Raw genomic sequence first — 27,506 nt, forward strand, 5'->3', positions numbered from 1 at the left:
ACTATTTTTGTGCCTTATGCCACAGCTCTGATAGATACTGTAGACAGTGGATCCCATAAGCCAGTACTGTTTAGCCAGAACTTTGTGGGTCTCTGTATTTTAACCTCAATAACTGAAATCTCAATCTATCCGCACCAAAGTAACTTTCAAATTCAGTTTAACATTTATTTAAAGTTGACTTCTTAGCAGTCACCTCATATCACAATGACAGATAATATACCAATTATAAACAGCAATTTTCTCAGTCATTAATACACAAGAACTTGATTCCGGTACAAGAGATTCCTAGAGTCTCTCTCTGAAACCAGTGGGTCTGACCAGTCCATTCACATGGGTAATATACTCTCCCATTAGTATCTCTTAATATACGTAGTGTTTATTCAGCTATGCTTCCTTTTTTCCTCCTTCCTCCACCTGGGACTAAACCATCCAAAATTTCAGTATGACACTAAACAAACCTCAGGGTAAAGAACTGCAAAACTAAGATGTCCAACACATTCTCTGCACTAGGGAACTTGTACTTCTTTTACTGGGGGACTATGAATCCTGTGAAAACCTTCCTCTCCATCATGTTTCTCAATATACACCATTTGTTCTTCTTTTCTTTCCAAACCACATCATTTCTGATCAATAAGACTACAAAGTTCAAAAACTCCATGAAGACTTCCCATATAGCCCATTACCTCACTCCAGTAATTTGCCCAATTCCATTTTCTTTCACCTCACCTGAATGCCTATACGACCCCATGAGTTTGAGCATAGTCACTTGATTGTGTACTTAAACTTGGCTATTCCATTATCACCTCTAGATCAAAATAATCTTTCTGCAACTTAATTTATAATTTCAAAACATGGCAAGATACTGAATGACTCCAGGTAAATAGTTTCATATATATTCATATAAATTTAACATGCCTATACATTTCCGTGGGAATTTTGTTAAAATGAAAATTCTGATTCAGTAGATCTGGGACACAGAGGGCAACTTTTAGGGTAAAGGAATCATTCTGTACAGTACTGGGGTGGAGGATAAATGATTCTATGCATTTGTCAAAACCCATGAAACTGTATATCACAGAGTAAATGTAATATATGCAAGTTTAAAACATAAACCCATGTGACTGAGGATCCCAGGATAGAATGCAAACTGATATATGAATCTAACTATTACAAACTTATGACATAACCACACTGAAGGGGATGAGGGGAAGAAAGCTACCTCAAGTAACTTTGGAAATCAGTGTTCTGACTAGAAAATATAAGGCTAAATATAATAGGAACTGTACACTGTACATAAACACTGTATTTTAGTTGGTAAATCTGTTTCTTCTGGGAGTATAGTCTAAAAATTCTGAAACGACTTTACTTGTATACTGAGGTTGGAGTGCATGCATGGTGGATGGCAGATGGTGGGAGCCAAGTTTCTCTCTACTAGAGATGGAAGTTATGAAGGTACAAGAAAGGAAGATTAGGATGAATCCTGTAGTATAGGATTAGAATTGGAGACAACAGTACTAATTCATGTTTACCCTAATATGCACACAGATGGGGGCTTCCCTGGTGGCACAGTGGTTAAGAATCCGCCTGCCAATGCAGGGGACATGGGTTCGAGCCCTGGTCCGGGAAGATCCCACATGCCACGGAGCAACTAAGCCCGTGAGCCATAACTACTGAGCCTGTGCTGTAGAGCCCACGAGCCACAACTACTGAGCCTATGCGCCGCAACTACTGAAGCCCGCGTGCCTAGAGCCCGTACACCACAATGAGAAGCCCGCGCACCACAACGAAGAGTAGCCCCTGCTCACCGCAGCTAAAGAGAGCCCACGCACAGCAACGAGGACCCAACGCAGCCAAAAATAAACAAATAAATAAATAAAATTTTTAAAAATGCACACAGATGGACAGACACAGAAACAACTATAGATACACATGGTTTAGTATATATAAACATCTATAGATTGATATAACTCTGTCTGCTCTGTCTACTGATAGGACTTCGAAGCAGTGACACCTGAGTAGCAACCCAGCACCCAAATCTTGGTTTCTAATTACCCTTTTCTCCAATAAAAGAAACCAGCCAGGGCTCTTTGGAGAAATGGTTGATTCTAGGGCAAAAGAATGGGAGGGTGTAAAAAGAACACAGAAGCCAACTTGAAAGCATTCCCAATGGGCAAGGCTAAAACAATTTGAACAATAAAATTAACCTACTGGATTATAACCCAAAGAATAAAATATACATAATAAGTCCGTGCTTATATAAGTGAATGACAGAATTAATGAGGGAGAAATTATTTCTTTATAGAAGAATTCCATTTAATATTATGTAGTTACTCCCTCCCAGCAGGAGACAGAACTTAATTCCCACCCATGCCACCACTCACATCCCTTGAGAGTGGGCTAGACATAGTGACTTACTTCCAAAGAATACACTATGGAAAGAGAAAAACAGTAACTTTATAGTGGAGAAACCTGGCAAATACTACCTTGGTCAAATGATAAAGGTTAACATCATCAGTAATGTCAAGTGGATATTCTGCTCCCCATATGATGTGACCAGTAGAGCACTTCATCTCTGTGATACTCTTTCTAAAAACTGGTAACTGATAACCCTAGTTTATCCTAGCAAAAAAAATCAGACAAATCCAAATTGGGGGATGTTTTATAGGATACCTGGCCAGTACTTCTCAAGACTGTTAAAGAAATTAAGGAAAGACTTAGAAACTCTCACAGATCAGAGGACACTGGGGAGAGTTAACAACTGAATGCAACATGGTACCCTGGACTGAATCCTGGAATAGAAAGAGGGCATTAATGGAAAAACAATAAAATCCAAGTAAAATCTGAAATTTGGTTAATAGTTGTTTGGTATTTTTTAAGACGTTTAAAAAGGCTATAAATCTGGTTTCCCCTTCTGGAGAATGGTAAACATAGTACTAAATACATCACAGGAATTTTGGAAGGAATAGCTACAATAAATTAATGTAATGCACCATGTACACCATGGCTCAGTCAGAGTAAGAGTTCAATAATTACTGGTTGCCATTATTACTGAGAAATGAAACGTACCCAACTTCTTGCTTGCATGGCCTATGACACAGTTCTCTGGGGGGTTCCCAGAAAATAAAAAGCATGTATAATGACATCAATAACAACAAGTAGCAAGGTGGTGAATGACTCCATGCAAACAGCTTCATATATAATGCATATGAACTTATTATGAATACATATCACTTGGGAATCTTGTTAGAAAGAAGATTCTGAGTCAGGAGGTCTGGGGTGAGGTCCAAGGTTGAACATTACAAACAAGCTCCCAGGTGATGCCAATGCTGCTACACCAAGTACCACAACTGGAGCTATAACTTTTCTACTTCTGTAATGTTTTAAAATTTTTCATAAAAAACACACAAAAAAGTTTTCGCCACCAAATTTTATGTCTTCGCCACAAATACTTGTATTTTTAAACACAGAACTGTACCAGCTATAACCCGCAAGTCATCAATATCTTAAATAAGCAATGACTTAACCAGTATAAAAAAGGGGCAACTACACATTAATATTTGCCCCATTATCTCAAGCCTGTGAAGATAAAAATAATGTCTTTGAAAGTCAAATCACATACAATTCTCTTATCTTTACCAATTAAAAATTAGTCTAAATACATTGCAGTAATCTAGATTAACCACCATTTTCAGAAGCCCCGGGAAAATTTTAATTCCGTGAATTCGGTTTGGAGAGAGTAACCTATTACCAAAGCTCCTGATTAACAGTTTATTGAGTTTTCAAAGCATAAAAAATGATCTTAATAAATGATCTGAGATTCAGCAGCATGTACAAGATATTTGAGGAAAGAGAAAACTAGTAGGAAAAGATGAAGAAAGTACATACTGAATCAAGAAATAGGGATTAACAAAAAAATGAGATGTAAAACAGTCATACTTTCCTACAATTAATGACATCACAGTTAATTTTAAAAACCAGTTTCTTTAACTCAATGATTTCTAGCCATTCTGGCTTTGTGATTTCACATTTTCCTGTCTTCCTTAAAATGCTTCTTCGCAAAAACTTTTGAAATTTAAGAATTGAACCTTTTAAAAAACACTCTGAGGACTTCCCTGGTGGCGCAGTGGTTAAGAATCCGCCTGCCAACGCACAGGACATGGGTTCGATCCCTGGTCTGGGAAGATCCCACGTGCCACAGAGCAACTAAGCCCGTGCACCACAACTGTTGAGTCTGCACTCTAGAGCCCGCGTGCCACAACTACTGAGCCCATGCGCCACAACTACTGAGCCCATGTGCCACAACTACTGAAGCCCGCACACCTATAGCCTGTGCTCCGCAACAAGAAAAGACACCGCAATGAGAAGCCCGCGCACCACAATGAAGAGTAGTCCCCCGCTCACCACAACTAGAGAAAGCCCGTGCGCAGCAACGAAGACCCAATGCAGCCAAAAATAAAAATTAATTAATTAATTTAAAAAACTCTGAGATAACATCAAAGTAAGCTCAGGAAATACCATTCTATTGCCTTTAAAAAATGTTCAAATTCATTTATTGAAAGAAACTGATTTTGATGGCAAGAAATCTTGCTGGTATGTGTATACATAAAAGCAATGTTTCCAAAAACGGTATACCATAGAAGTCTTTGATAGGATACTAACAGATACATGGTGAAATATGCAGCCCTGTCTTCAAATTAACTTTGACTTGGTGTTCCTTAAATTTAACAGGTCATTTCGACTATCTGGCTTTTTTCTCAAAGCCTTTAAAAAGTGTTTAAGTGGCTCTGAATTTCTAAAAATGAGATTTTCATTTAGAACATTTCCATTGATATTTCCTACTCACTGCCTACTCAAAACACTTCAAAAGTTGAGACCCAAAGATTCTTGAAGCTTAAAACAATTAAAGTATTTTCAGTAAGCCAAGGAAATTTAATTGCAACAGAGTTCCTCTAAGTAAATATAAAATTTACACACATATATATTTAAAACATATTTATAAGTATATTAGGTCAAGCACTGTTAATGCTATAAAAAGGTATAATATATCAAGGAAAAGAATTCTTTTAGGGACTTCCCTGGTGGTCCAGTGGTTAACAGTCCACCTTCCAGTGCAGGGGACATGGGTTCGATATGTGTCAGGGAATTAGGGTCCCACATGCTGCAGGGCAACTAAGCCTGTGTGCCACAACTACTGAGCCCGTGCACCACAACTAGAGAGCCTGTGTCAGAACTACTGAGTCCATGCACTCTAGAGCCCACATGTCACAACCAGAGAAGCCCTCGCGTCGCAATGAAGTAAGACTGTTATAACACATCACCAAAATTTCCTTCACTCTGTGATAATTTTTCATAAGCATACTATATAGACTAAACAATTAAAATAAATTCTCAAATTTACGTGGGCAAATTTACATTATTGAAAATTTAATCTACAGGCAAGCAGAGAAATTACTTCTGAGTATTAAGCATTTATCAATCGTCCAAAAATTAGTAAAATGTAACCATGTATTTATGGTCTTTACCCACAAATCTATTTCTGGAGCAAATCATCATTCAAGTTAACTTTAAAATAAAAAATGTCTAACCAGGCTTTGAAAAACTTCATTACAATTAACAACAGAAATCTAGAGAGCTGGGAACTGATGCTTTGAAATCTTCCAATAGTATCTTCAGAAAGCTTAACTTCAGTTATATAATAAACTTTGTGCTAACTTGAAACTGAGGTACAGGTGCATCCTGACACACGTTTCTTAGTAAATAAGTTTCAAAATTGTCAGTTATAACATGCCAAAGAGACGTTCTCCTGTGTATTCTTCTTCCTTTCTGTCAATGGTTATGGAAAGGTTTTCACATCAAAAGAAGCAAAACAGACACTTTTGAGTAGAAAGCTAATCATACCAACTAAAAATGCCAAATGACTTCTTGCTTAATTCTACTTCGTTTCATAAATTTCCGTGAAGGAAAAAAAGGAAATCTGAAGCAAAAATACATGTAAAAATTCTAGCCAATAACAATCAAATTCTACAGCATATATCAATTTTAAAAACAAGCATAGGGCTTCCCTGGGGGCCCAGTGGTTAAGAATCCACCTGCCAATGCAGGGGACACGGGTTCAATCCCTGGCCCAAGAAGATCCCATATGCCACGGAGCAACTAAGCCTGTGCACCACAACTACTGAGCCCACGCTCTAGAGCATGCTAGCCACAACTACTGAGCCCACGTGCCACAACTACTGAAGCCCCGGCGCCTGGAGCCTGTGCTCTGCAACAAGAGAAGTCACCGCTGTGAGAAGCCTGCGCACTGCAAGGAAGAATAGCCCCCGCTTGCTGCAACTAGAGAAAGCCAACAAAGACTCAACACAGCCAAAAAAAAAAAAAAAATTAATCAATTAAAGAAAAGATGTGTGCTTTATTTTTTTAAAAAAGCATATTTCTCCCCTCATCACTCTATATTAATATTCATAGTTATGGTGACTTTTGGTTTTTGCAAGAAAATCCCTGTATCTATAAAGTTCACCTCACTCTTTTAACTAGGCACAATCTCCCTTCTCTGTACTGCCTTGTTATGAAAGCTTCTGGTATGGGGGCACTGAGGCTTAGTAACTACGGTAGAGCAAAGGAAAAGGACAGCGTAACAGCAGAAAGGAAGAAAATGAAAGGAAAACAGAAGCAGGTCTCCCTTCTTCAGATAAACACCAAGGCAGTTGCAAGAACTAGATAACCTGACAGCCACAATTCTAAGAAGTACATAAAACCTACATGGTAGAAATCATGACTCAGAATAATTAGAGAATATACATTGCATTTACTTAAAATGAGTATGCATTGTAAAAGATTCAAGTAAACTTGATTTCACAGGGTTTAATTTTTTTTCATCTCTACTATATCAAATTTGATTTAAGACTCCCTCTTTGCTTTACATATGGCAGCAAAATACATAAAAGATTACTGGAAAAGGTAAGGGGTCAGAATATAACAGCATGTGATCTCTCTACATGCTCAACCAGAAGATTTACTCTCAAGAGTCTTATTTCCTATTTCGTGGGTAGTTAGGCTCCTGCGTTTCCCCTAGATATTTCTACCTATTAACCATTTCATTGTTCACCAACGAACAAGAGAATGTGGACAATGTGACTCTCCTATTAACTTACTCCAGTCAATATACCTGTAGAGATTGGAATCAAAGCTGAAACTCAAAGGTCTTCTAGTTTAGCCCTTCAACTTTGGCGTTTCCAGTTAAACTCTGTTGTTAAATACTTTGTATATTAAGTAGTAGGATGAAACTTCAAAATCATTTAATTCAACTCTCCTTATTTTACAGTTCAGAAGTCATTCAGAGAACGAGTTAGTGCAGAGACAGGTCAAATCAGGTTTTGTAACTCCTAGACCAATACTTGTTCTACTAAATCTTTCTGCTTCCCATAACTACTCCTTGTTTTCTATGATGTTCTTGTTATCCAAACAGTCTGCCTGTGAAACTGATAAAGTATACCTGGCATAACCAGAAAATCCCAAGCCTCAGGTCAAATACATATCCCACTGCTTCATTTTCTATCCAACATTTTCCTGAAGCCCTCTTAACTGCCAAAACTTTCCTGTTCCTTGTCCTTCACATTTCTCCATCACTGTAATTAATGTTTCAGTTATGTAATATTCTATGTTATATAAAATATGATGCTAATTATAATAATATAGAGTGCTCATTATAGCAGGAACTATTTTAAGACCTTTACAGGTAGCATTTCATTTAATCCTCAACTCTAAATAAGATAAATAATACTATAATCCCCATTTTATAAATACAAAACTCTAAGTCTCAGAGGCTAAAAAATCTGCCCTAATTCACACAGCTAATAAGTACAACTGGGTAAGTAATCAGGCAGTCTGACCCCAGTGTCCATATTCCTGACCTCTCTATATGATAAGCATATATGATAAACATATGTAACTACATGGGATTGAATTATTAACGTGGCTGGTAACTTAAAACTGGGGGGCTACAGAAGAATTTAAAAGTCTTTGTATTTGAAGAGGTTTCTTACACATTAAAATAGCTTAACATGGCTTACTCCCATAAACCATATCTTCTTTGCAAAGACATGGCCCACGTAAGAACTCTTAACTCAGTCATATATAATTAAAACTCAAATTTGAAAAGGTAATGGGGGAAAAAAGTGTTGCAGCAATACTCTAACAAATGTCCACATCAGCAGTGTCCAAAAGAACTTTTGCCGTGATAGAAATGTTTTCAATTTTTCTCTATTCATCACGGTAGCCACTAGCTACATGTGACTATTCGGCACTTGAAATGTGTCTAATGTGACTAAGTACTGAATTTTGAATATTTTGTAATTTTAACTAACTTAAATTTAAATAGCCACATGTGGCTACTGACTACTACACTGGACAGCACAGGTATAGAAGACAAAATGCCAGAAAAAAATGAGTAAAGAAATTCTTATGGCCTTTATTTGGAGAGGGCAATAACAGTCAAATCAATTTAAATGTCTTCCTTTACTTGCTCTAGTTTCAATTATTAACCCAAACAATATAGACCTCCAAAGAGATTTAAGTATCCCAAACTTTCTATATTTAAATTTCTCTTTGTGCATCTCAATGGAAAAAAATAATTAAACTCTGTATTTTCAACAAAGCTTTATTTATTAGAAACTTTTTAATGTTTGGAGAGCTAACAGTGAATCTGAAAACTCTGCCACCTATTAGAAAAACTAAAAAGAGTCACATAAGTTTTCAACTGTTTTCATAATAAAAACTTGATAATAAAGTACTTACCTTGACTCTCCACTACTGTTTCTAACACTTTCTTCATCACTGTGTCCATTCATTGTAAATATCAAGAAGTTTTAAAATAAAATATAAATCTTCCCAGTTTAAAAGACGAATATAAATACTGACTCCTCTTTGAATATCAAAAATTCACAGATGAATTTTCTTCAACATTCACAGGTTTCCTGGGACCCTCTGACTCACCTAAAAAAAAAAAAAATTAAGAAAGTGAGAAAATTTCCTGTAGACAAAAAGATAAATAAGTCTATTTGGAACTTATACAAATCTATCTAGGCCAACTAGATTAGAGGTGGTAAGGAAGGGGTAGGGGTCTTTTTCTCAAAATACCTAGGCTTCTATTAACTACATTCTTGACTACTTACTAGAATTTAGCACACCACTGCTTATTTTTGACAGAAAAAATTAAAATATTTGTGGAGCGATAGAACTTTTAGACTAATTGCAACCGTGTGTATATACCAACATTATAGACAAAAAACTAAAGCAAAATGGTAGTATATAACATATACATACGTTCCAAGAATAGAAAATAGTCTTATTAGATACTTGACCAAACAAATGAAATAAGGGGGAAAAAGGTTACCTTAACCAAGCACTAATTCCTATCACGAAGGACTTCGTATACCAGAGCGAGGGGAAGTGTTGAAAATGCTCACATGAGAACAGGAGAGTAAAAGTGTATCATGTAATCTTAGCCAAAAAAATGTACAGGTCAAAATAAATGTGTCCTTTCACAGGTAAACCGATAGCGCAGTTTTAAGTTTAAATAATACAGTATATATATCCAGTTTGGACATGCAGAGATTCCTCCGGGGGAAAAAGGTAACAGAATATGCACTATGATCTTTTAAGTAGGGGGTTTGGGGCAGAAATCATGGACCGAGATACAACATTTCCACCTTTCAACATATCAGCACAACACTGGAGAGTCACCTACAAGCCACCCACTAATAAACAAAGGAGATCTCTGGCAGGGGAGGGAGAGGAAGAAGCGGGGGAAGGAGACGTCAGATCCTTCCCCAGCCAGAAAGTACCGAGACAGACGACTGAGAGCAGAGCTGTCCTCCGACCTCAGCAAAGAGAATTTACTCCTACGATTATTTCCATTCCACAAAAAAAGAGGGGGGAAATAGGCTGCTGCCAACTTAATCATAGCAAACTCTGCATCTAGATCGGGATTTTAATAATCCAGAAACTACAGTCCAGTAGACTTAGCAAGAATTGTTATCTAAAAATTATTTCACGCAACATTTATTCCTAATGTTAAATATTAATTCCAACTAGCCAAAGAGATTAACTATTAAACAATTAGATCTTAAAAATCTAGGTACTCTTAACAAACTGCCTCTCCCGAAAGTCTCTCTTCATTGAGAAAGTTCACTCCTCTTTTCGTTCTTTCTTTTTCACCTCCCTTTCGCCCCTCAAAATGGCTTTCTCTGTACTTTGTAACTTCCTTTCTCCTCCTCATTTTCCTTCTCAGAGTTAAGTCCTCTTTCTGAGCCCCTTCTTACAACCGTAAGTTCTGAAGCTCCAAGCACCCGCAGCTCTCTCCTGCCTTTCACTCGTCTTAACAATGATTCTTCCCTAAATCGTTAAACCTCTTCAATTCGCCTTTTCTTTGCCCCGTCTTTTATCAGTTGCTTTCCTCCTGCTAAGTTTTCAAGCGGTTCTCGAAAGGAGGTTGGAAACCTTCCTCCCCCGTCCGTCGCAGCTTCGCTCCAATCAGCCGGCCACCCGGACGCACCCCCCCACTCCCATCCCTCCCAGGGCCTCCATCTCGGTCCCGGAGTCTCCCTTCCCGCCTCAAACTTCCTACAGACCCACCCCGCGCCCTCCTGGGCTCGCCCGGGCTGCTGCCCCCTCCCCCTCCCCGCCGCTCCCCACGTGCTGGGAGCCCGGGTGGCGGCGGGACCCACGCACCGGCCAAGCGCACAGCTAGCTTCTCGCAGCTTTCCCCTCGCGGCCCGGCCTGCCCCAGGCCGAGGAAGCCCGGTCTCGACCGCCAGCTGCACGCCCGTCCGGAGAGAGGATGCGGTCTTCGGCGCCGGCCTGCTCTCGCCACTCACACGCCCCCTGAGCGGCGAGTCCATCCGCCGCCGCCGGCCCTCTCAGACCGCCCCGGCCTATGCCCGGCGCCCGGCCGCTGGGCCGCCGCCCGGACACCGCGCCGCCCCCGCCCTCCGCCTGGCCAGCTCCCGTCCTCCCCGCCACATCCAGACCCGCCCGCCGACCCCCTTCTTACCGGCGGGCGTGCAGGCTTCGCGGGGCGGAGAGAGCCAACTCGATCGGCGGCCTCCCCTGTGCCCGGGCCCGCTGTCTCCGCCACCAAGAGTCCTCGGGCTCCGGGGGTTTCGGGGTAAGCAGGAGTCCGTGAGGGCGAGAGGGAAGGGGAAGGACGCGGAGGAGAAGGGGAAGCCCCGGCCCGCGGCTCCAACGCGCTATCCCCTGCGGAGCGGATCCAACAATCAATTCATTATTAAAGCACCAACGGCGAGGTCAGCAAAAGCAAGAAGTAACGAGTCGTCGTCTTCACCGCGGCCGCGCGCGCGCCCCCGCTCCCGCCGCTTATCGGCTCCCGGCAGCCGCCATGACGCCGAGAAAGCTAGCGCAACCGTCTCCGTCGTAGGCGCCTCCGCCGCCGCCGCCGCCGCCGCCGCCGCCGCCACAGAGGTAGCCGTTGCCTCCGCCTCCCGCGCGACGTAAGCTTCTCGGCTCACTCCCCTTCCCCACTGGGCGCGAGGCGGGCAAGCGGGCGCGCGCACGCCGAACTCCACCAACTGGCGCGCGGATAGTGGGAGGGGCTACGTTTTGGAGTCGTGGGGCGTAGGAAGAAGACGATTGGTGCTGTGTCGGGGCGGAGGGCGAGTGCGCGCACGCGCACTGATGGGAACGCGCACGCCGGCCGCGCAGAGGGTGCTGGACTCTGGCTACCGTGGTGGGCCGTTGAGCCTTGCCCGGTTCCCTCCCTTAGCGGCCCGGAGTTGAATTCCGGGAAGTGGGACCTGCAGGCTCGCTCCTTGCGGGTATGGAGGCTACTGTCACTCGGGGCGGTTGCGTAAGGACGTCACAACCGAGAGCCCGAGAAGGAACTAGGGAAACAGAGGGGTGGGGAGATATTGAAGACTGATGGGGCTTGGGGAGCCGCGGAAGGGCTGTGTTGGATAAGCCGAGGGGGCGGGGTCGAACGTGGGGTCGGTAGCCCAGGCCTCGGCCCCGCGCCGGGTCTGAGCGCCTGTCTGGAGAGGCGGGGAGGGGAATGCTGCGTCACACCAGGCAGCCTGGGAACCGAACTGTTGGGCCACTGTGGTCACCTCCCGCCGCCTCCTACGCTTAGGCGACCTGAGACAAAGGCTCCCTAAGGGAGGTGCGAGCCGGGCACCTGAGGAGGCGGAGAGAAAACAGAGACCGAGTTGTTGACACCCTGTGACCCTTCTTGACTCATTTGTGGGTAGCCCGTGCCCGGTTCAGGAATAAAACGTGCAGAACGTTTCCAGGTCGCTTCCTGAAGGGCTGGTGGAGGGTGCGGTGCCAAATCACTACAAAAAATGCAACGCGAGAGACGTTAGTAACTGTCGCAGGTTAGCGTACTGCAACTTAGTTGACGGTTTCTTTCATAACTGTAACTGCGGGCCTCAGTTACAACCTTTTAGATCTGTCCAAAGAAACACTACCTTTTCAAGCACGGGAGTGTTCCGCTTCTCTCCTTTAAACCATTTTTTTAAGTCAGAATTATTTTACACTTCCATTATTTTTCTCGTCCACAGATCAGTCTTGAGTCAGCCCAGGTTAATGATAATTTCTGAAACTTTCTAATCCCATTCTTCAGTTATTTGATCTGATATAAAGGACTGCCTTCCAAGTCAAATGAGTTTGAATGCGGTAGCTTCATTCCCAAAATAATTATTTTCACATGTGGGAAATATTCAAGTTTTAGTCTACTGTCTGTTTAAACAGTTTGTTCCGAGCCCTCAAAAAGATCTCCAAACATAACACCAAATATGTATTTATTATATGGAAAGGTATACTCACCCTTGGGGAGTAGGGGAAGGCAAACAGGTAGACACAGTCTCTCGAAAAAAATGAGTATGTCTGTGGTCAATGAATAGTGAAACAAAATGAAACACCACCATAGTTTGCAAAATGATCTATGCTCAGCCTCTTTTTTTATCCTAGTTATTAAATAGCTATAATTCTGGGTTGTGAGGAATAAAAAGATCTTTCAAATATTCATCTCTGAAGTCCTTAGAAACTAAGTGCTAATTTTTAATACTATGCTTTATAAAATTATGATAAGGTGCCTTGATAATAGGAACTTCCTGTTCCTCGGACTAATTTATTTCTTGGATTACTAGAGTGGTAAGTAAAAAATAAAAACCCGAGAAAAACATGGCAGGTAAAGAATTTTGTAATCAGAAGTGTGATTCAGATAATAAAGTCTTCAATTATAACCATATTGCATTTTGTTACGTCACCAAAAAATGCTTACTGTATTGACTTAATCTGTTTTATATGTTTTTTGAAAGCACCTTTTTAAACTGAGTTGGTGTTTGGATGTGATATGCTACGTATAATTTTGAGACACTTGTTTTGCAGACAAAAGAAAAAACCTTGCCAAATTTGTAATAATATATTGAACCTTGGAGACTTATATTTCTGGTAAAATTATAATATACTTTATGACGTCACAGGATTTTAGAATGACTATTGAGACTGTGGAGAAATACAAGGTAAGTAGAAAATTGAAAAATCTTACCAGTTCAGTTTTTTAAAAGTCAGTTGATAAATAAGACAAAAATATTTTTTGACCATATTTTATCTACATAGTTAAATTCTCAGTTTCACTTTGTTTAAACAAACTGTATGTCTACTTTTTGAAAAGTCTACTGAAAACAATAGACAAACAGTAAATAATCTGAACACATGAATAGCAAAAATCCCTGAAAATTAACATCATCCAGGAGGTCTTTATTACTATCTGATTTTCCATTTGGGAAATTTCATATTCTTTGGAAAGAATATTACTTTTACAAAATCTGGGACAGCACTTTATAGGTTCTTAGTTCTGACATGCTCTACTAGGACTAGTTACCAATGGGTATCCTTAGGTGGGAATAGATTGAAAACCACTTACCCAGAATTGTGAGATGTGCAGCATAAAGACAGTAACAACTCTTGCTTTTCTGTTAACATTTTGGATGCCAAGATAGTATTTTAATTCCATAATTATGTTCTTGTTGCCTAGAGGATTTGTATACAAAAAGCTGCTAAAACAATCAGGACAGTATTAAAATACTCTAGAATCTCAATCTATGACATCATTTCCTGGGTTTTTGCCAAACAGAGAAAGTATCCTCCAAATATGATACTTAAATTTACAAAGTCTGCTATAAACAGAACCCATGAAATCCCAAGTCACCTTATAGTGAAAATTTACTGTACATTTTCTATTTTCTTGATCTTAAAAATTATAGGAGAGTAGCTGTGGTTCCCAGTGTTGGGCAGGGACAGGAGTCAGTCACCTTGGAAAGTTTTTCCTAATTACACATGCTGAACACTCCCTTTCTGAAATGCACAATTTCTAGGTTCTAAGCAGTGTTTGGAAAAACTAGATTGTTCTGATAACCACCAACAGCTCATCCACCTTGTTTATGGCCACTGTATTTGGAGATTTTTAGTGATAAATTCTTAAATCATAGTAAAATTTCAAATGTAACGCTCTTAGAGATGATACTAAGAAGCAACTGTGTATAAAATCTAATAGGTATTGAAGTGGATACAAAGATTTCACTTAAAAATTAAGTGTGCAGATGGGGAAAAGTGTTGTTTAAGTAGCTAACCTCAAAATATCAGATTGGTGCCTTGATGCTGTATCATTCCTTCCTCTCCCCCAAATCCTTTGTTTACTGTCCATTTTACCTCATGTATGTTGTCTTCAGCCTTTCTCCTTAATCCCCACTACTTTGTTTACTTAGGTTCTATTCCCTACACCTTTCCCTCCAGGTCACCCTATAGGCTTCCTTCAGATTTGAAATCTAGTGATATCACTCCCCTGCTTCAAATACATATGTTTAAGTGTACCACATATATTTGCATACGTAATATTTTAATTACTTTGTTCACAATATGATTCCAGCATTGCATCCCATCATTCCTAGCAGACACTTGACACTCCAGCCATACATTTCTCCAGGTCTTTGGGAATGTATCAGTATCACTGTAAATGGATATAGTCCATCTGTCTTATGAATCATTTTATTTTAGATGTAAGTAAATCAATAGCTGTTGAGTACACTGACAAATTGTGCCAAAACCCTACGAGACATGTCATGCAGCTCTCTCATTTCCCTTTTAGGAAATTTTGTATTCTGCAAATACAGCATATCGTTATATTGTAATAAAGCATTTGTTTCCATATTACATTGTGAGCTCCTTGAGCAGACTCTGTTTCCCATTGCATTATATCCACATTTATTCGATACATTGCATACCAGGCATTCTACAGGGGTGGGGGAGGGAGGGTTATAATAGAGCAAACACAGACAGTTTCAAGAGTTAAAGTCTAGTGCAAGAAACAATCACACTTGGAAATCATAACTGAGAAAAATGGTATGAAGAAACATAGTGCCGTGAGAATTCATAGTTCAGAACCCTAGTCCCAAAAGTCTCCCTAAAGGAAGTGACATCTGAGAACTGAGAATTTTTTTTTGAATTTTATTTTTTTATACAGCAGGTTCTTATTATCTATTTTATCCACATCAGTGTATACATGTCAATCCCAATCTCCCAATTCATCCCACCGCACCCCCCACCCCCGCTTTCCTCCCTTGGTGTCCATACGTTTGTACGCTACATCTGTGTCTCTATTTCTGCCTTGCAAACCATGAGAACTAAGAATTTAATGTGGATTAGGTAAAAGGGAAGTGAAGAGCTTCGTAACAGGTAAACGGTAACAACATGGCAAAAATTCGGCGGCCAGAAAGATAATATCAACTTACATCCCAGTTTGCCAAGGATAGGCCTTTTTTTACTTTCAGAAGTGTTCTGGTTTGGATAAGTTACATTGTCACTCTATAAGGGACTAAAAGAAGTACAGTACTGCTGGAGCAACAACTGAGGATGATGAAGCTGCATGGTGGCCAGACCATTCAGGGCCCAAAGGCCAGGTTAAGAAGTAGGTTCTTTGCCTGGAATAAAGGGAAACCTTTGACAGATTTTAAATTGGGTGGTAATGATGAGATTTACAAATTGAAAATTTTAACTGTAAATTCCAAAAATGGATTAAAGGTGGGTCAAAGTCGACACAAAATTCTTGAATTAGGAGGCTAAAAGATTAGAAATAACTTTAATGAAGCAGGGTAGTAGTATGGAAGTAGAGAGAGTAGATTTGGAAGGAAATGTCCATAGGATTTGTTGATGCAGTTGGATTCAGGGTTAGGAGAAGGAGGGAAGCTGTATATACAATGGAATGGAACTGAATGGTAATATGTTTGGAAATGGGTAGGTGTGAAGATGATAGATTTAGTTTAGAATTTAGTTTAGAGTTTCTCATGTCATTGAGTCATCCAGGAAGCTTTTGGATAGAAGTCTGGACCTGAGAAGGGAGATCTAGACTGAAAATAAAAACTGTTAAGTGTGTAGGGGGAAATTAAAATCTTTAGTGTATGTGAAGTAGGCTTGGAAGACAGCCTAGGACTGTAGAGTGAAGAACTTCAATTAATTTTTGGCTAGGTAGAGGAAGATTAGCTGGATAAGGAGTTGCGATGTCAGAAGGGTGTTGTGCAATAGAGGACAAAGGTCTGAGTGCTTCAAGGAAGGAGTGGTGAATAGTGTCCAGTGCTATGGTGAAATAAGGCCTGAATAATAGCCACTGCATTAAGTAACATGATGGTCATCAGTTACCTTAGCAAGAACTATTTTGTTGGAATAATAGGGCTAGAAGCCAGACTGGAGTAGAACTTGATAAATGAAAAAGTGGAATCTGAGTCTGAATTTCTCATTTAGGTGATTTAACTTTAACTTGGGAGGGAATATGAGTTTTTTTTTTTTTTTTGCTGGCTTTTGTGGATTTTTATTTAGGTGAAAGATTTAGAGTGTTTCAAAGACAATGGAAAATGTTATTATGAGAGAGAGAGTGAATATGAGTTAGCTACAAGAATTAGCTGGAAAGATTACCACATAATAATCATTCAAAAAGAAAATACATGAACATTTCAAAGTAATTTGGGGAAAAAATAGAATTTTTTTTTTCAATCAGGAACTGAATACTAGATAACCACTGTTTATAGTTATGGACTATAGGTGGCCATTTAATTGCTGTGATTTGAGAGTTTCTGTGAGCCTTCTACTCCCCAAATACATGCCTTGTGCTCTACTAATGTTTGAAAAGTTTTTGGTAGAAATCTGTTTTAAAGCATATATTCATGGGAAAAGTAATCTGTTAAGAAAGTAGTTCTGAACTGTGCCAAAATTTAGAAATACCTGAGGAACTTCACGATAAAAATGCTGAAGCCCTACTTCAAGGAATTCCATTCCATTGTTCTGAGAAGGGGCCTGGGCATATGCATTCTTTAAACGCTTTTTAAATGATGATTCTAATGTGCCACTGACGTTTAAAAACTATGGACATCATCATGTTAACACTGCATTGACTCAACATTTAGTTTAGATGAGGTAGGGAGAGGCCAGGTCACTTATTTTGAAAACGGTGGTTATTAACGGGGAGATTTTGCCTCTCAGGACATTTGACAAAATATGGAAACATTTTTGGTAGTCACAATGAATGGGAAAGGGGGTTGGAGCTGCTGACATATAGTGGGTAAAGGCCAGGGGTACTGCTAAAGATACTACAATGCACTGGACAACCCCCCACATCAAAGAATTATCTGGCCCAAAATGACAATAATGTCATTGTTGAGAAACCCTGCTATAAAATAGGATGGCAAGCTAAGTAGTATTTTTTTTTTTGCAGTACGCGGGCCTCTCACTGCTGTGGCCTCTCCTGTTGCGGAGCACAGGCTCTGGACGCGCAGGCTCAGTGGCCAAGGCCCACAGGCCCAGCCGCTCCACGGCATGCGGGATGTGGGATCCTCCTAGACCGGGGCATGAACCCGCGTCCCCTGCATCATTGGCAGGTGGACTCCCAACCACTGCGCCACCAGGGAAGCCCTAAGTAGTATTTTTTAGTAAAGTCTTAACGGGTGGGGCTTACAGTTTAGTAAGAGTGCTAATGAATGAGAATCTACCTAACAACTTAGCTCCACCTAACAGCTTAGCCTTGCTTATAACCAGCAACAAGAGAACCTCAAATAAAATAAATTTGTAGAACTATGAAGTGTGACTAGCTCAATAGACTGGTTACATTATTTTCCTAGTTTAAAAAATATAGTGCAACTGAAACTCTTATTGCTGGTGGGGGTATACTTTGATTGCAGTCACTTTGGGAAATGGATAGACAGTATCCATTACAGCTGAATTTAGGCCTGTAATTCAGCAGTTTCTCTCCTGAGTGTATATCCAAGAAATTGAGTGCAGGTGTCTTCTAAAAGTCTTGTATACAAATATCCATAGTAGTTTGATTCATTATGGCCTCAAATAGGAACAAAGTGAAATATATTCTTACAATGGAATATTACCCAGCGATAAAAATGAATAAACTGCTACATATAATAATATGGATGGATCTCATAGGTATTTGTTGAGTGAAATAGACAAAAACCAATTCATATTGTATTGGGTAGGCCAAAAAGTTTGTTTGGGTTTTTCCATAAGATGTGATGGAAAAACTCGAACAAACTTTTTGGCCAACCCAATATTATTCCATTTATATGAAATTCAAGAAAAAAGTAATTCATGTTGATAGAAGTCAAGATAGTAGTTACCTCTCTGGGCATGGGTATTGACTTAGAAGGGGCAAAAGGGAGCCTTATGAAATGATGGAAATGTTTTGGATCTTGATCTCATTGGTTGTTATATGAATGCATACATATGAAAAAGTTCATCAAGCTGGACATTTAAATTTTGTGAACTTTACATATGCCGTACCCCAATTTTTAAAAATTAAAAATTATGAAAAAAAATCAGGAAACCTAATTTTGAACTACTTGAAATCTTGTATCTTAAGGACTTGGTTAAATAAAGGGTTGGCTACCTAACATGTTCTCAACAGATAAAAGCAACTCTAGTGCATTGTATAGTGAAAGTAAATTTTGGATTTGGAGTCAGACCTAGTTTTGAACCACACCTTCATCCATTATTACCGTATGACTTTGGGCAAGTTCTTACATTGGGACCTTATGTTTGTGATTATGGAAGAATAGAAGATCAGTGAGTTGGGAGAAGTATAAAAAAATTCTTAAAAAAAAAAATTCAACCTTGATTCATGATCCCCTACCACTGAGGAATATCCAGAGACATTTAGGGTGGGCCTCAGCAGCTATATATGTATAGGTATCCCCTTTTCAAAAGTTCACTTTATGCCACTTCACTTTTATGAAAAACATACCTTAGTACCTGTTTTCACTAAACAAAAGAAATCCGAAGAGGACTTTTGCTTTTACAAAATAAGATGAAAAGCGAAAATAGCATTCAGCATTTGTTTTGCAGTGAGCCGTTGTACCAGGTGGCATGCGCCCTGAGCAGCAAGAGTGGCACTTCCAAGCTCCTTCCCTGGGAACTACACTCAGCCTCTCAGCATCAAGCCATCATGCTTTGAACTGTGTCTGTGAGCATCAATGCTTTATCTCCATTTATTTTGTGCATCCATTAGCAAGATGTGTCCTAAGGTAATTGCTTCTTTGCTTTACCTCATTTAGGTTTGCGAAAGGTTTCATAGGAACACTATCCTAGCTTTAGCCAGAATGAACAACTGAACCCTATCTGGACCAGTCAGATTGTTCTGATAATTTAAAATTGGAAAGTTCATCAGACAGCTGATCTTTTCCTGAGAAACGTAAAGTTAGGCCAGGGTACTTTGTTTGGAAGCAGCACATGGAAAGTCAGAGTTGTGTTGCAAAAACAAGAATAATCTCAGATTACTTACTGTATCACTTGGTGTTATAAATGTTATAACTATGAGATTGGTACTGTTATCTACAGGTAAGGAAACTGAGAAGCTTGACTAAAAATACGTGCTGAAGCGCTGAAGCTAAAATATTTTTCTTTTCTTTCTCTCTTTCTTTTTGGAAGCTAAAATAAAACCTGGGCAGTTTGAATCCAGTCTGTGTTTTCATGAAGTGCTGACATATCAGACACATGTATAATAGCTGCCTTGGTTCCTGATAGCTTTCCAGTTCCTGAACTCAGTCCCTTGAGAAGGGTAGTCTGCTCCCTATCTTTGAATTATTTATCATAATTTATCCTTATAATAAAATTTCATGTCTTTGCCTAAATGGATCAGCCAATTGCAACTGAAAGTGTCCTGCTCTAGTTTGACTATGAATGGGAACGCAAATAACAAAGCTCAGAGAAACTAAAACTGACTGAATCGAGGTGGGGCTGCGGGTAATAAAGACTTTCCTACCTTAAGATGGGAACCTGTTAGCTTCTGTTGTGCAATAGTGAATCTTTTACCCAGGCTTTCTCCAATATTGTCTCAGAACTCAGACTAATGTAGTCACTGAGGTAGGGCCCAGAGATCTTGGTAGCCAAATATAAAAAATATTGAGTGCATTGGTTTCTATGTGTGGAGTTTTGAAAAGTATGTTGGAAAAGAGAGGAATTCTGAACAGAGTTCCTAGGTGAAAGTAGATTGGAATGGGTTGTGTGAAATTTAGCAAATTTGATTTAGCAATTATTGGAAGCCAATTTGCCTTTGGGCTGAGAATGTACAACTAGATCAAGAGATTACTCAAGGGGCTCATTGAATGGCAACATAATTTTTTTTTTCCACCTGTTTCTAACACTAAAGTTTTGACATTGAATACCAGAAAGTGAAATTTTAGTAATAGGAATAGGACTCTCAAGGAAGAACAAATGATATTAAGGACTCTAATTCCTCAGCTCCTTCCAAAACATTTTCCACTTCCCATCCCCTCTCATGCTTCACAAAAGTGTGATGATCCTTCACATTGTTTATCAATAGCCACTAGGATTGGAATGCAGTATGTGTCTGGGAATATTACTAAATGACAAACTGCAAACTGCCTTGCCTACTTTTTCTCTTGTTTGCTTTGAGGCTAAAGCAGAGAACAACGGGGATGGACAGAGTCTCAACTGTTGCTAAGAGACAAGTCCAGATTGACAACTTGAGAAACCAGACTCACTAAAGTCTTCAGCATTAGCTAAATGGAAAAGGAATCTGCCTAAAAGAAAATTAGCAGGCTCTCCTCCACAGTAGAGCAGTTGCATGCCGTAAAATCCCAAAGTAGACTCAGACCACAGACTATCTCAATCCCTCAAGCACCTCCTGTTTTCCAGTACAAAAGAATCTGCACCAGGTAGAAGTGGGTATCCTTTCCCGAAATGAAGAACCTTAGTGTCCCTTGTCAAGAGTGGCCCTGGAGGACCCTGAACAAGAGAATCCAAACTGGATATAGACAGATTTTCTAATAACTGACTAGGAATGTGGTCAGTTAACTTATGCCTTATGAGATTTCAAGGGCCATTATTTACTATCCCACTCCTGCTGGGTACAATGTATACTTTAGCGAGCTAGTTAAATTTATATTTAGTCCACAGATTGCAGAATTAATCCAAGTATTTCTTGTATGGGCTTTATATACCTATCCTAGGGCTAGTTACATTCAAAATAGTGTTAAGATGGACAAGGGTTTTTCTTACTTGGAATTGACATTCTAGTTTGGGGAAGGAGGAGAAGAGAGGTTAATGAGGAAATAAGCTTACAAGCTGGGATGGGCTCTATAAAGGAGAGATAGATAGTGTAATGTCAGAGTAGAGAGAGACATACTCAGATGGGAAGAACAGTGGGGTGGTCAGAGGAGGCCTCTTTGAGCTGTAACTGGAAGAGTGAGGTAGAGCCTACTGTGGCAAGAACCACAAGAAGAGTAGTAAGGAGAACAAGTGCAAAGACCCTAAGGTATGAAAGGGTTTGTGACGTGTGAAGAACTGAAGGCGATAAATATAGCTGAAGCATAGCGAGGGGGAAGCTGGGTTGACATGAGATTGAAGAGATGGCCAAGGAACCTCCTTTGATCTAGAGCCTTGAGGGCTATGGAAAGCATTTGGGGTTTAATTCCAAACACAGCAGGATGCCATTGGAAGTTTTTACACCAGAGAATTGCATAATCTGATTAGCCTTCCGTAAGATTGTTCTAGCTGCTGTGTAGAAAATGGATAATAGTAGTAGCAAGAGTGGCTCTCCACTCTCTAGCTCTCCACTTAGGGACCTACTTTAGTGTATAATGGCCTGTTAGGATTAGAGGAGTAGCTTTAGAGATGTAGACAAGATGGAATCAAGATAAATTGGGGATGTTAAAGTAACAACATTTGAGTTGAGGTCCTCATTTGCCATTCATTAGTATCTAAATACGTTAATTGATAAAAAGCAATACAAACATATTATTTGGAAATGTGGAGACATATCAAAGAGCTAGAAATGCTGAAGATAGTTGGGAGTGGAGAGGGGTGGGGGAGAGAATGCTACTTTTTGTTATAAATATTCAATATCATTTTCTTATAAAAATTGTATATATATATGTGTAAATGTGTTTATGTGTAACGTTTGCTGTGAAAAGTTCAGAGAGGTGTAGTGATAGATGGAGGAAGTCAGAGGATTTTTAAGTAGGAAATACTAATATATGTGGGAAGAATAATAACTAATGTATGTTGCATGAATAATAAGTAGAGAATGAAAATGTGATGAAGTGCAGTAGACAAATGGAGTAACTGAAGAAGCAAAATACTGAGAAGAAAAGAAACTGTAGGTGTTAAGAGTTAGAATTGCCCGTGATAGGAAAAATGACACTCTTTCAATTTTTTACAGAAAAGAGGCTGAGAAGGTGAGTACAGATGCAGAGAGGTGTGAATATTTGTTGGAATGAAAATGAAGTAAATCCTCTTTGATGGTTTCTGTATTCACAATGAATTATGGAGTAGGATCACCAGCTGAAAATGGGTAGAGTGAAGGAGTTTGACAAAGCAGGAAAAAAATAACACATTTTTACCTCAGGGAATGTGAACATGAACTTCCTAGGGAAGCATAGTAGGACTGCTAGGTTGTCTTGAGTGTTCATTTGCAGTCTGTGGTCATGAATTTCAAAAAAAAAATCAGTCAACTAATTGTATTGTTTCTTTATTAAGTTCCTTGGTTCTCTGCACAAGGAACCAAACTGAGTTCAAGCAGTTCTGGGATTTTGTTAAGTGAGTTCAACAGAGAGAGTTGGTGATTGTGCTTAAAAAGGAATGAATATAATGATGAACCATGAAATTCAAGCTGGGTAAATGTGGGAGTAAATACAGATAATTAAAAAGTAGTGGGGTGAGGGTGGGAGGTGGGGGTCAATGGACTGGACATCTCTAAGAGGCCAAACACTTATTGCCAACCTAAAGTGATGGTGGACTGAATAAGATGCCCAAAATTGACATTTCACAGGTAGTGCAGTTATTAGGGCTTACGTGGTCTGGGGTTAGTCTAAGATATGAGTTTAGGTTGTGTAATAGTCTTTGGAGGTGATAAAGTTAGAGAATTAAGTTGTTTCTGGTTCGGCGTGTAAGGAGCTTACAAGTTTCCACTCCATCCTAACTGAGTGAAAAATCAACAACTCTTTTTGGATCCGTAAGATGGGGGAGGACACAGGACAAACCTCTGTCCCCGAGATTGGAGAGACAGGAGAATATTGGGAGTCACAGTTTACCTAAGCAGAGGTGAGCATAAACTACTGTGGGAATCAGTCCAGGGTAAGAAAATCTGAATTATAATTATGAATTGCTGAAAGCCCAGTGCAGACAACTCTAAGAGTTAAAAACTTCAGGGGACTCAATCATGGGCGGGTAGGGAGGACAAAATCATAACGTTTACCTCTAGGAGTTCGACTAGGTTCCCACAGTAAATATCTGACAAAAAATCTTCTTGGGCTTCCAGCAGGAGGAAGGGAAAAGGACCCATTTTGAAATATCTAAGAGCACTCTGTTCTAAAGAAAGCCTGCTCTGGGGGGGGGGGGGGACCTAGTTAACCAGAGCCCAATCTGCTGGGATATTATCAGAGCCTAACTGACCTAGGGGAAGGGAAATACCCAACTCCAGCCCACTCTAGCCATCCTGTCCCACCCAAGAGGGCAGAAAGAAAACTGAGGAACACTTGTGAAGTACACAGTCCATAGGCATAGGCTCACTAAAAGACTGAGACCTAATCATAGGACTAGAGAATGCTTCCTCTGTCCCCACACATCACTGCTGCGTTGCTGAAGACCATTTCCAGCAGTTTCTTTTACCCGATACAACATATCTAGATATCAATAAAAAAAAATTACCAGTTATATCAAGAGGCAAAAAAACATAATTTGAAGAGAAAGAGAAAGCATCAGACCCAGACACGGCAAGAATATTGGAATTATCAGACTGGGAATTTAAAACAATTATTATTAGTATCCTAAAGGCTCTAATGGATAAAGTAGACATCATGGAAGATAATGTAAGCAGAGAGATGGAAAACCTAAGAAAACCAAAAAGAAGTGCTAGGGATAAACAGCCAAACCAAAAAAACAAATAAACAGTGAAACAGAAAAGAATTAAGGGCTTCCCTGGTGGTGCAGTGGTTAAGAATCCGCCTGCCAATGCAGGGGACACTGGTTCAAGCCCTGGTCCGGGAAGATCCCACATACCGCAGAGCAACTAAGCCCGTGTGCCACAACTGCTGAAGCCCGTGAGCCACAACTACTGAAGCCCGTGCGCCTAGAGCCCGTGCTCCGCAACAAGAGAAGCCACCGCAATGAGAAGCCTGCTCACCGCAACTAGAGAAAGCCTGCACGCAGCAACGAAGACCCAGTGCAGCCAAAAATAATAAATTTTTTAAAAAAGAAAAGAATTAAGAGACTGTGCTGTTGGATGGGCCATCTACATATATTTTTGAAAGTCACTGGGAATGACTGTATATAGTCTTTTTTTTTTTTAAGATGTTGGGGGTAGGAGTTTATTAATTTATTTATTTTTGCTGTGTTGCGTCTTCCTTTCTGTGCGAGGGCTTTCTCTGGTTGTGGCAAGGGGGGCCACTGTTCATCGTGGTGCGCGGGCCTCTCACTATGGTGGCCTCTCTTGTTGCGGAGCACAGGCTCCGGATGCGCAGGCTCAGTAGTTGTGGCTCACAGGCCTAGTTGCTCCGCGCCATGTGGGATCTTCCCAGACCAAGGCTCGAACCCGTGTCCCCTGCATTAGCAGGTAGATTCTCAACCACTGCGCCACCAGGGAAACTCTGTATATAGTCTTGAAAAGGGAAAATATGATAGTAAACCAGGAACTAAAGTTGATAATAAATAAGAGAGTAACCAGAATGGACAGCTACAGAGGACTGATCAGTGGTAGAGCTGATAACATTAGCTTCAAGGGAGCATATATTCTTGGAGAAAGGAGAATAGTGGCCCCAGATCCTAACCCTGAGATTCATAATACAGGAGCAAAGAAAGTCTTCATTTGAAAAGGATATAGTTGAATCATGAGTTTAAGACAGCCTAGACTCAGTTAATGTTAAGAATATAGGTCTTAATTTGAAAAGGACACACTATTATTCAACAAGTATGTGTTGAACATCTGTGTATTGTGCTTTTTGTTTTAAGTGTTTGAGATACATCAATCAACAACAACCAAAAGTAGTCCCTGCATTGTTTGGGGCTTATATTCCTGTGAGGGGAGCCAGAAAATAAACATATGTTATACCTAATAGTGGTAAGTGCTATGAAGAAAAGAAATGAAATATATATATATATATATATATATATATATATACACATATACACACACATACATATATATATATAGAGAGAGAGAGAGATAGGGATGGTATTTTAAACAGAATCACAGAGAGCTTCCCTGAAAAGGTAATAGATATGTGAGCCAACACCTGAATAAAGTAAAGAAGAGAGACTTGCAGATATATTTCAGGGGCAAGGGCAGGGGCATTCCACCATGTAGAATAGTGAGAGAAAGCCATAGACTAGAGTGGGCTTATTATGTTTATGGAACAGCAAGGAATCTAATGTGATTTCAGTAGCATGAGCACTCACATACTAATTTTTAAAAATTGTTTGTTTGCATTTATACTAATTTTTGTGTTAAGAAAAATTTCAGGAAGTAAGAATGCTTATTTAGCTAGAAGCTTCTCCATAGATTTTAATTTTTCAACCTGAAATTTGAAGTATTTGGAGACTTGGTATAACAGTTATAATAAAGCATAAATGCTTTATTTTTAAAAAAAATAGAAATCAATTTGATTCTATGGTTTCTTAGTATTATTTGTAACTATGGATCACCTATTTTTTCCTCTGTTCAGTTAATATCACTTTAATTAGAGAAATGTAAGTAAAAATTACATGAAACTATCAATTCATATGTATCACAAGCAAAACTTTCAGAGGAAGTGAGCCTACGTGATTCATCTGAAATAATTAGCCAAGACAAATAGACATATTTGAACGGAAGGAAAAATAAATGTGAGTACCTTGTTTAAGTTTGATGTCCTATGGGTCTTCATAGTTAAAATTAACATTTAATTTAAAGTGACAATACATTATTAAATAAAGCTGATTAGACATTTTCAAAACTGTTCAAAACCATAATTCAAAAAGAGTCATGTACCACAATGTTCATTGCAGCTCTGTTTACAATAGCCAGGACATGAAAGCAACCTAAGTGTCCATCGACAGATGAATGGATAAAGAAGATGTGGCACATATATACAATGGAATATTACTCAGCCTTAAAAAGAAACAAAATTGAGTTATTTGTAGTGAGGTGGATGGACCTAAAGGCTGTCATACAGAGTGAAGTAAGTCAGAAAGAGAAAAATAAATACTGTATGCTAACACATATATATGGAATCTAAAAAAAAAAAAAAGTTCTGAAGAACCTAGGGGCAGGACGGGAATAAAGGTTCATATGTAGAGAATGGACTTGAGGACATGGGGAGGGGGAAGGGTAAGCTGGGACAAAGTGAGAGAGTGGCATGGACTTATATACACTACCAAACGTAAAATAGTGGGAAGCAGCCGTATAGCACAGGGAGATCAGCTCGGTGCTTTGTGACCACCTAGAGGGGTGGGAGAGGGAGGGTCGGAGAGGGAGGGTGGGATGGAGATGCAAGAAGGAGGAGCTATGGGGATATATGTATATTTATAGCTGATTCACTTTGTTATAAAGCAGAAACTAACACACCATTGTAAAGCAATTATACTCCAATAAAGACGTTAAAAAAAACCCTCTTTTTTAAAAACTGCCTTTATAGGACAAAATGTACAGTCCAGTAGAATTGCTATGAGGAAGAGAGTGGCGGTAGTACCCTGCTTGATTTTCATACTTCCATTTCTGCCTTACCCTGCCCCCTACCTTCCATCCACTCTCAACATAGAAACCAGAGGGGTCTTTTAAAAACATAAAGCAAATCATATCACTCTACTGTTTAACACCCTTTCAGAAAAAGCCAAACTCCTTTCCATGGTCTTCCAAGAGCCTGCATGATCTAACTTCAGTCTAGCTCTCCAAAGTCTTACCCCCATCATTCTCCCCCCTACTCATTATGTTCCAGCTACTTGGC

General features: G+C 39.8%; 2 protein-coding genes across 7 annotated transcripts in view; one reads left to right on the forward strand and one right to left on the reverse strand.

Annotated features, from left to right (window-relative positions):
• The window catches only part of CHD1 (chromodomain helicase DNA binding protein 1), a 74,672-nt gene extending 63,489 nt beyond the window's left edge, over nucleotides 1–11,183 (reverse strand). For 5 of the 6 annotated variants that reach the window (XM_067731319.1, XM_067731317.1, XM_067731318.1 and 2 more), the window contains exons 1-2: nucleotides 11,051–11,183; nucleotides 8,794–8,991 (exon numbers count right to left, since the gene is read on the reverse strand). In XM_067731319.1, coding sequence (XP_067587420.1) covers nucleotides 8,794–8,846 — 53 coding nt within the window. In that variant the 5' untranslated portion in view covers nucleotides 8,847–8,991; nucleotides 11,051–11,183. Of the gene's footprint in view, nucleotides 1–8,793; nucleotides 8,992–10,728; nucleotides 10,748–11,050 lie in introns of those variants that run through there. The other variant, XM_067731316.1, reaches the window with a different exon arrangement.
• Nucleotides 9,683–26,688, forward strand: LOC137220561 (uncharacterized). Its single transcript, XM_067730026.1, has 3 exons — nucleotides 9,683–9,882; nucleotides 10,446–11,831; nucleotides 13,402–26,688. Exons 1-2 carry the CDS (start codon nucleotides 9,683–9,685, stop codon nucleotides 11,509–11,511), a joined length of 1,266 nt encoding a protein of 421 aa, XP_067586127.1. The 3' UTR covers nucleotides 11,512–11,831; nucleotides 13,402–26,688.
• Nucleotides 26,689–27,506: the final 818 nt, after the last annotated feature.

This window comes from Pseudorca crassidens, chromosome 3, assembly GCF_039906515.1.
Source record: "Pseudorca crassidens isolate mPseCra1 chromosome 3, mPseCra1.hap1, whole genome shotgun sequence".
NCBI lineage: Eukaryota > Metazoa > Chordata > Mammalia > Artiodactyla > Delphinidae > Pseudorca > Pseudorca crassidens.

What these genes read in the sequence shown, in the direction of transcription:
- LOC137220561 (XM_067730026.1), top strand. Translation starts at nt 9,683, where the DNA reads ATGGACCGAGATACAACATTTCCACCTTTCAACATATCAGCACAACAC. An exon ending in AGAGCTGTCCTCCGACCTCA is followed by an intron (nt 9,883 to 10,445) that starts GCAAAGAGAATT and finishes GTCTTTTATCAG; the next exon opens with TTGCTTTCCTCCTGCTAAGT.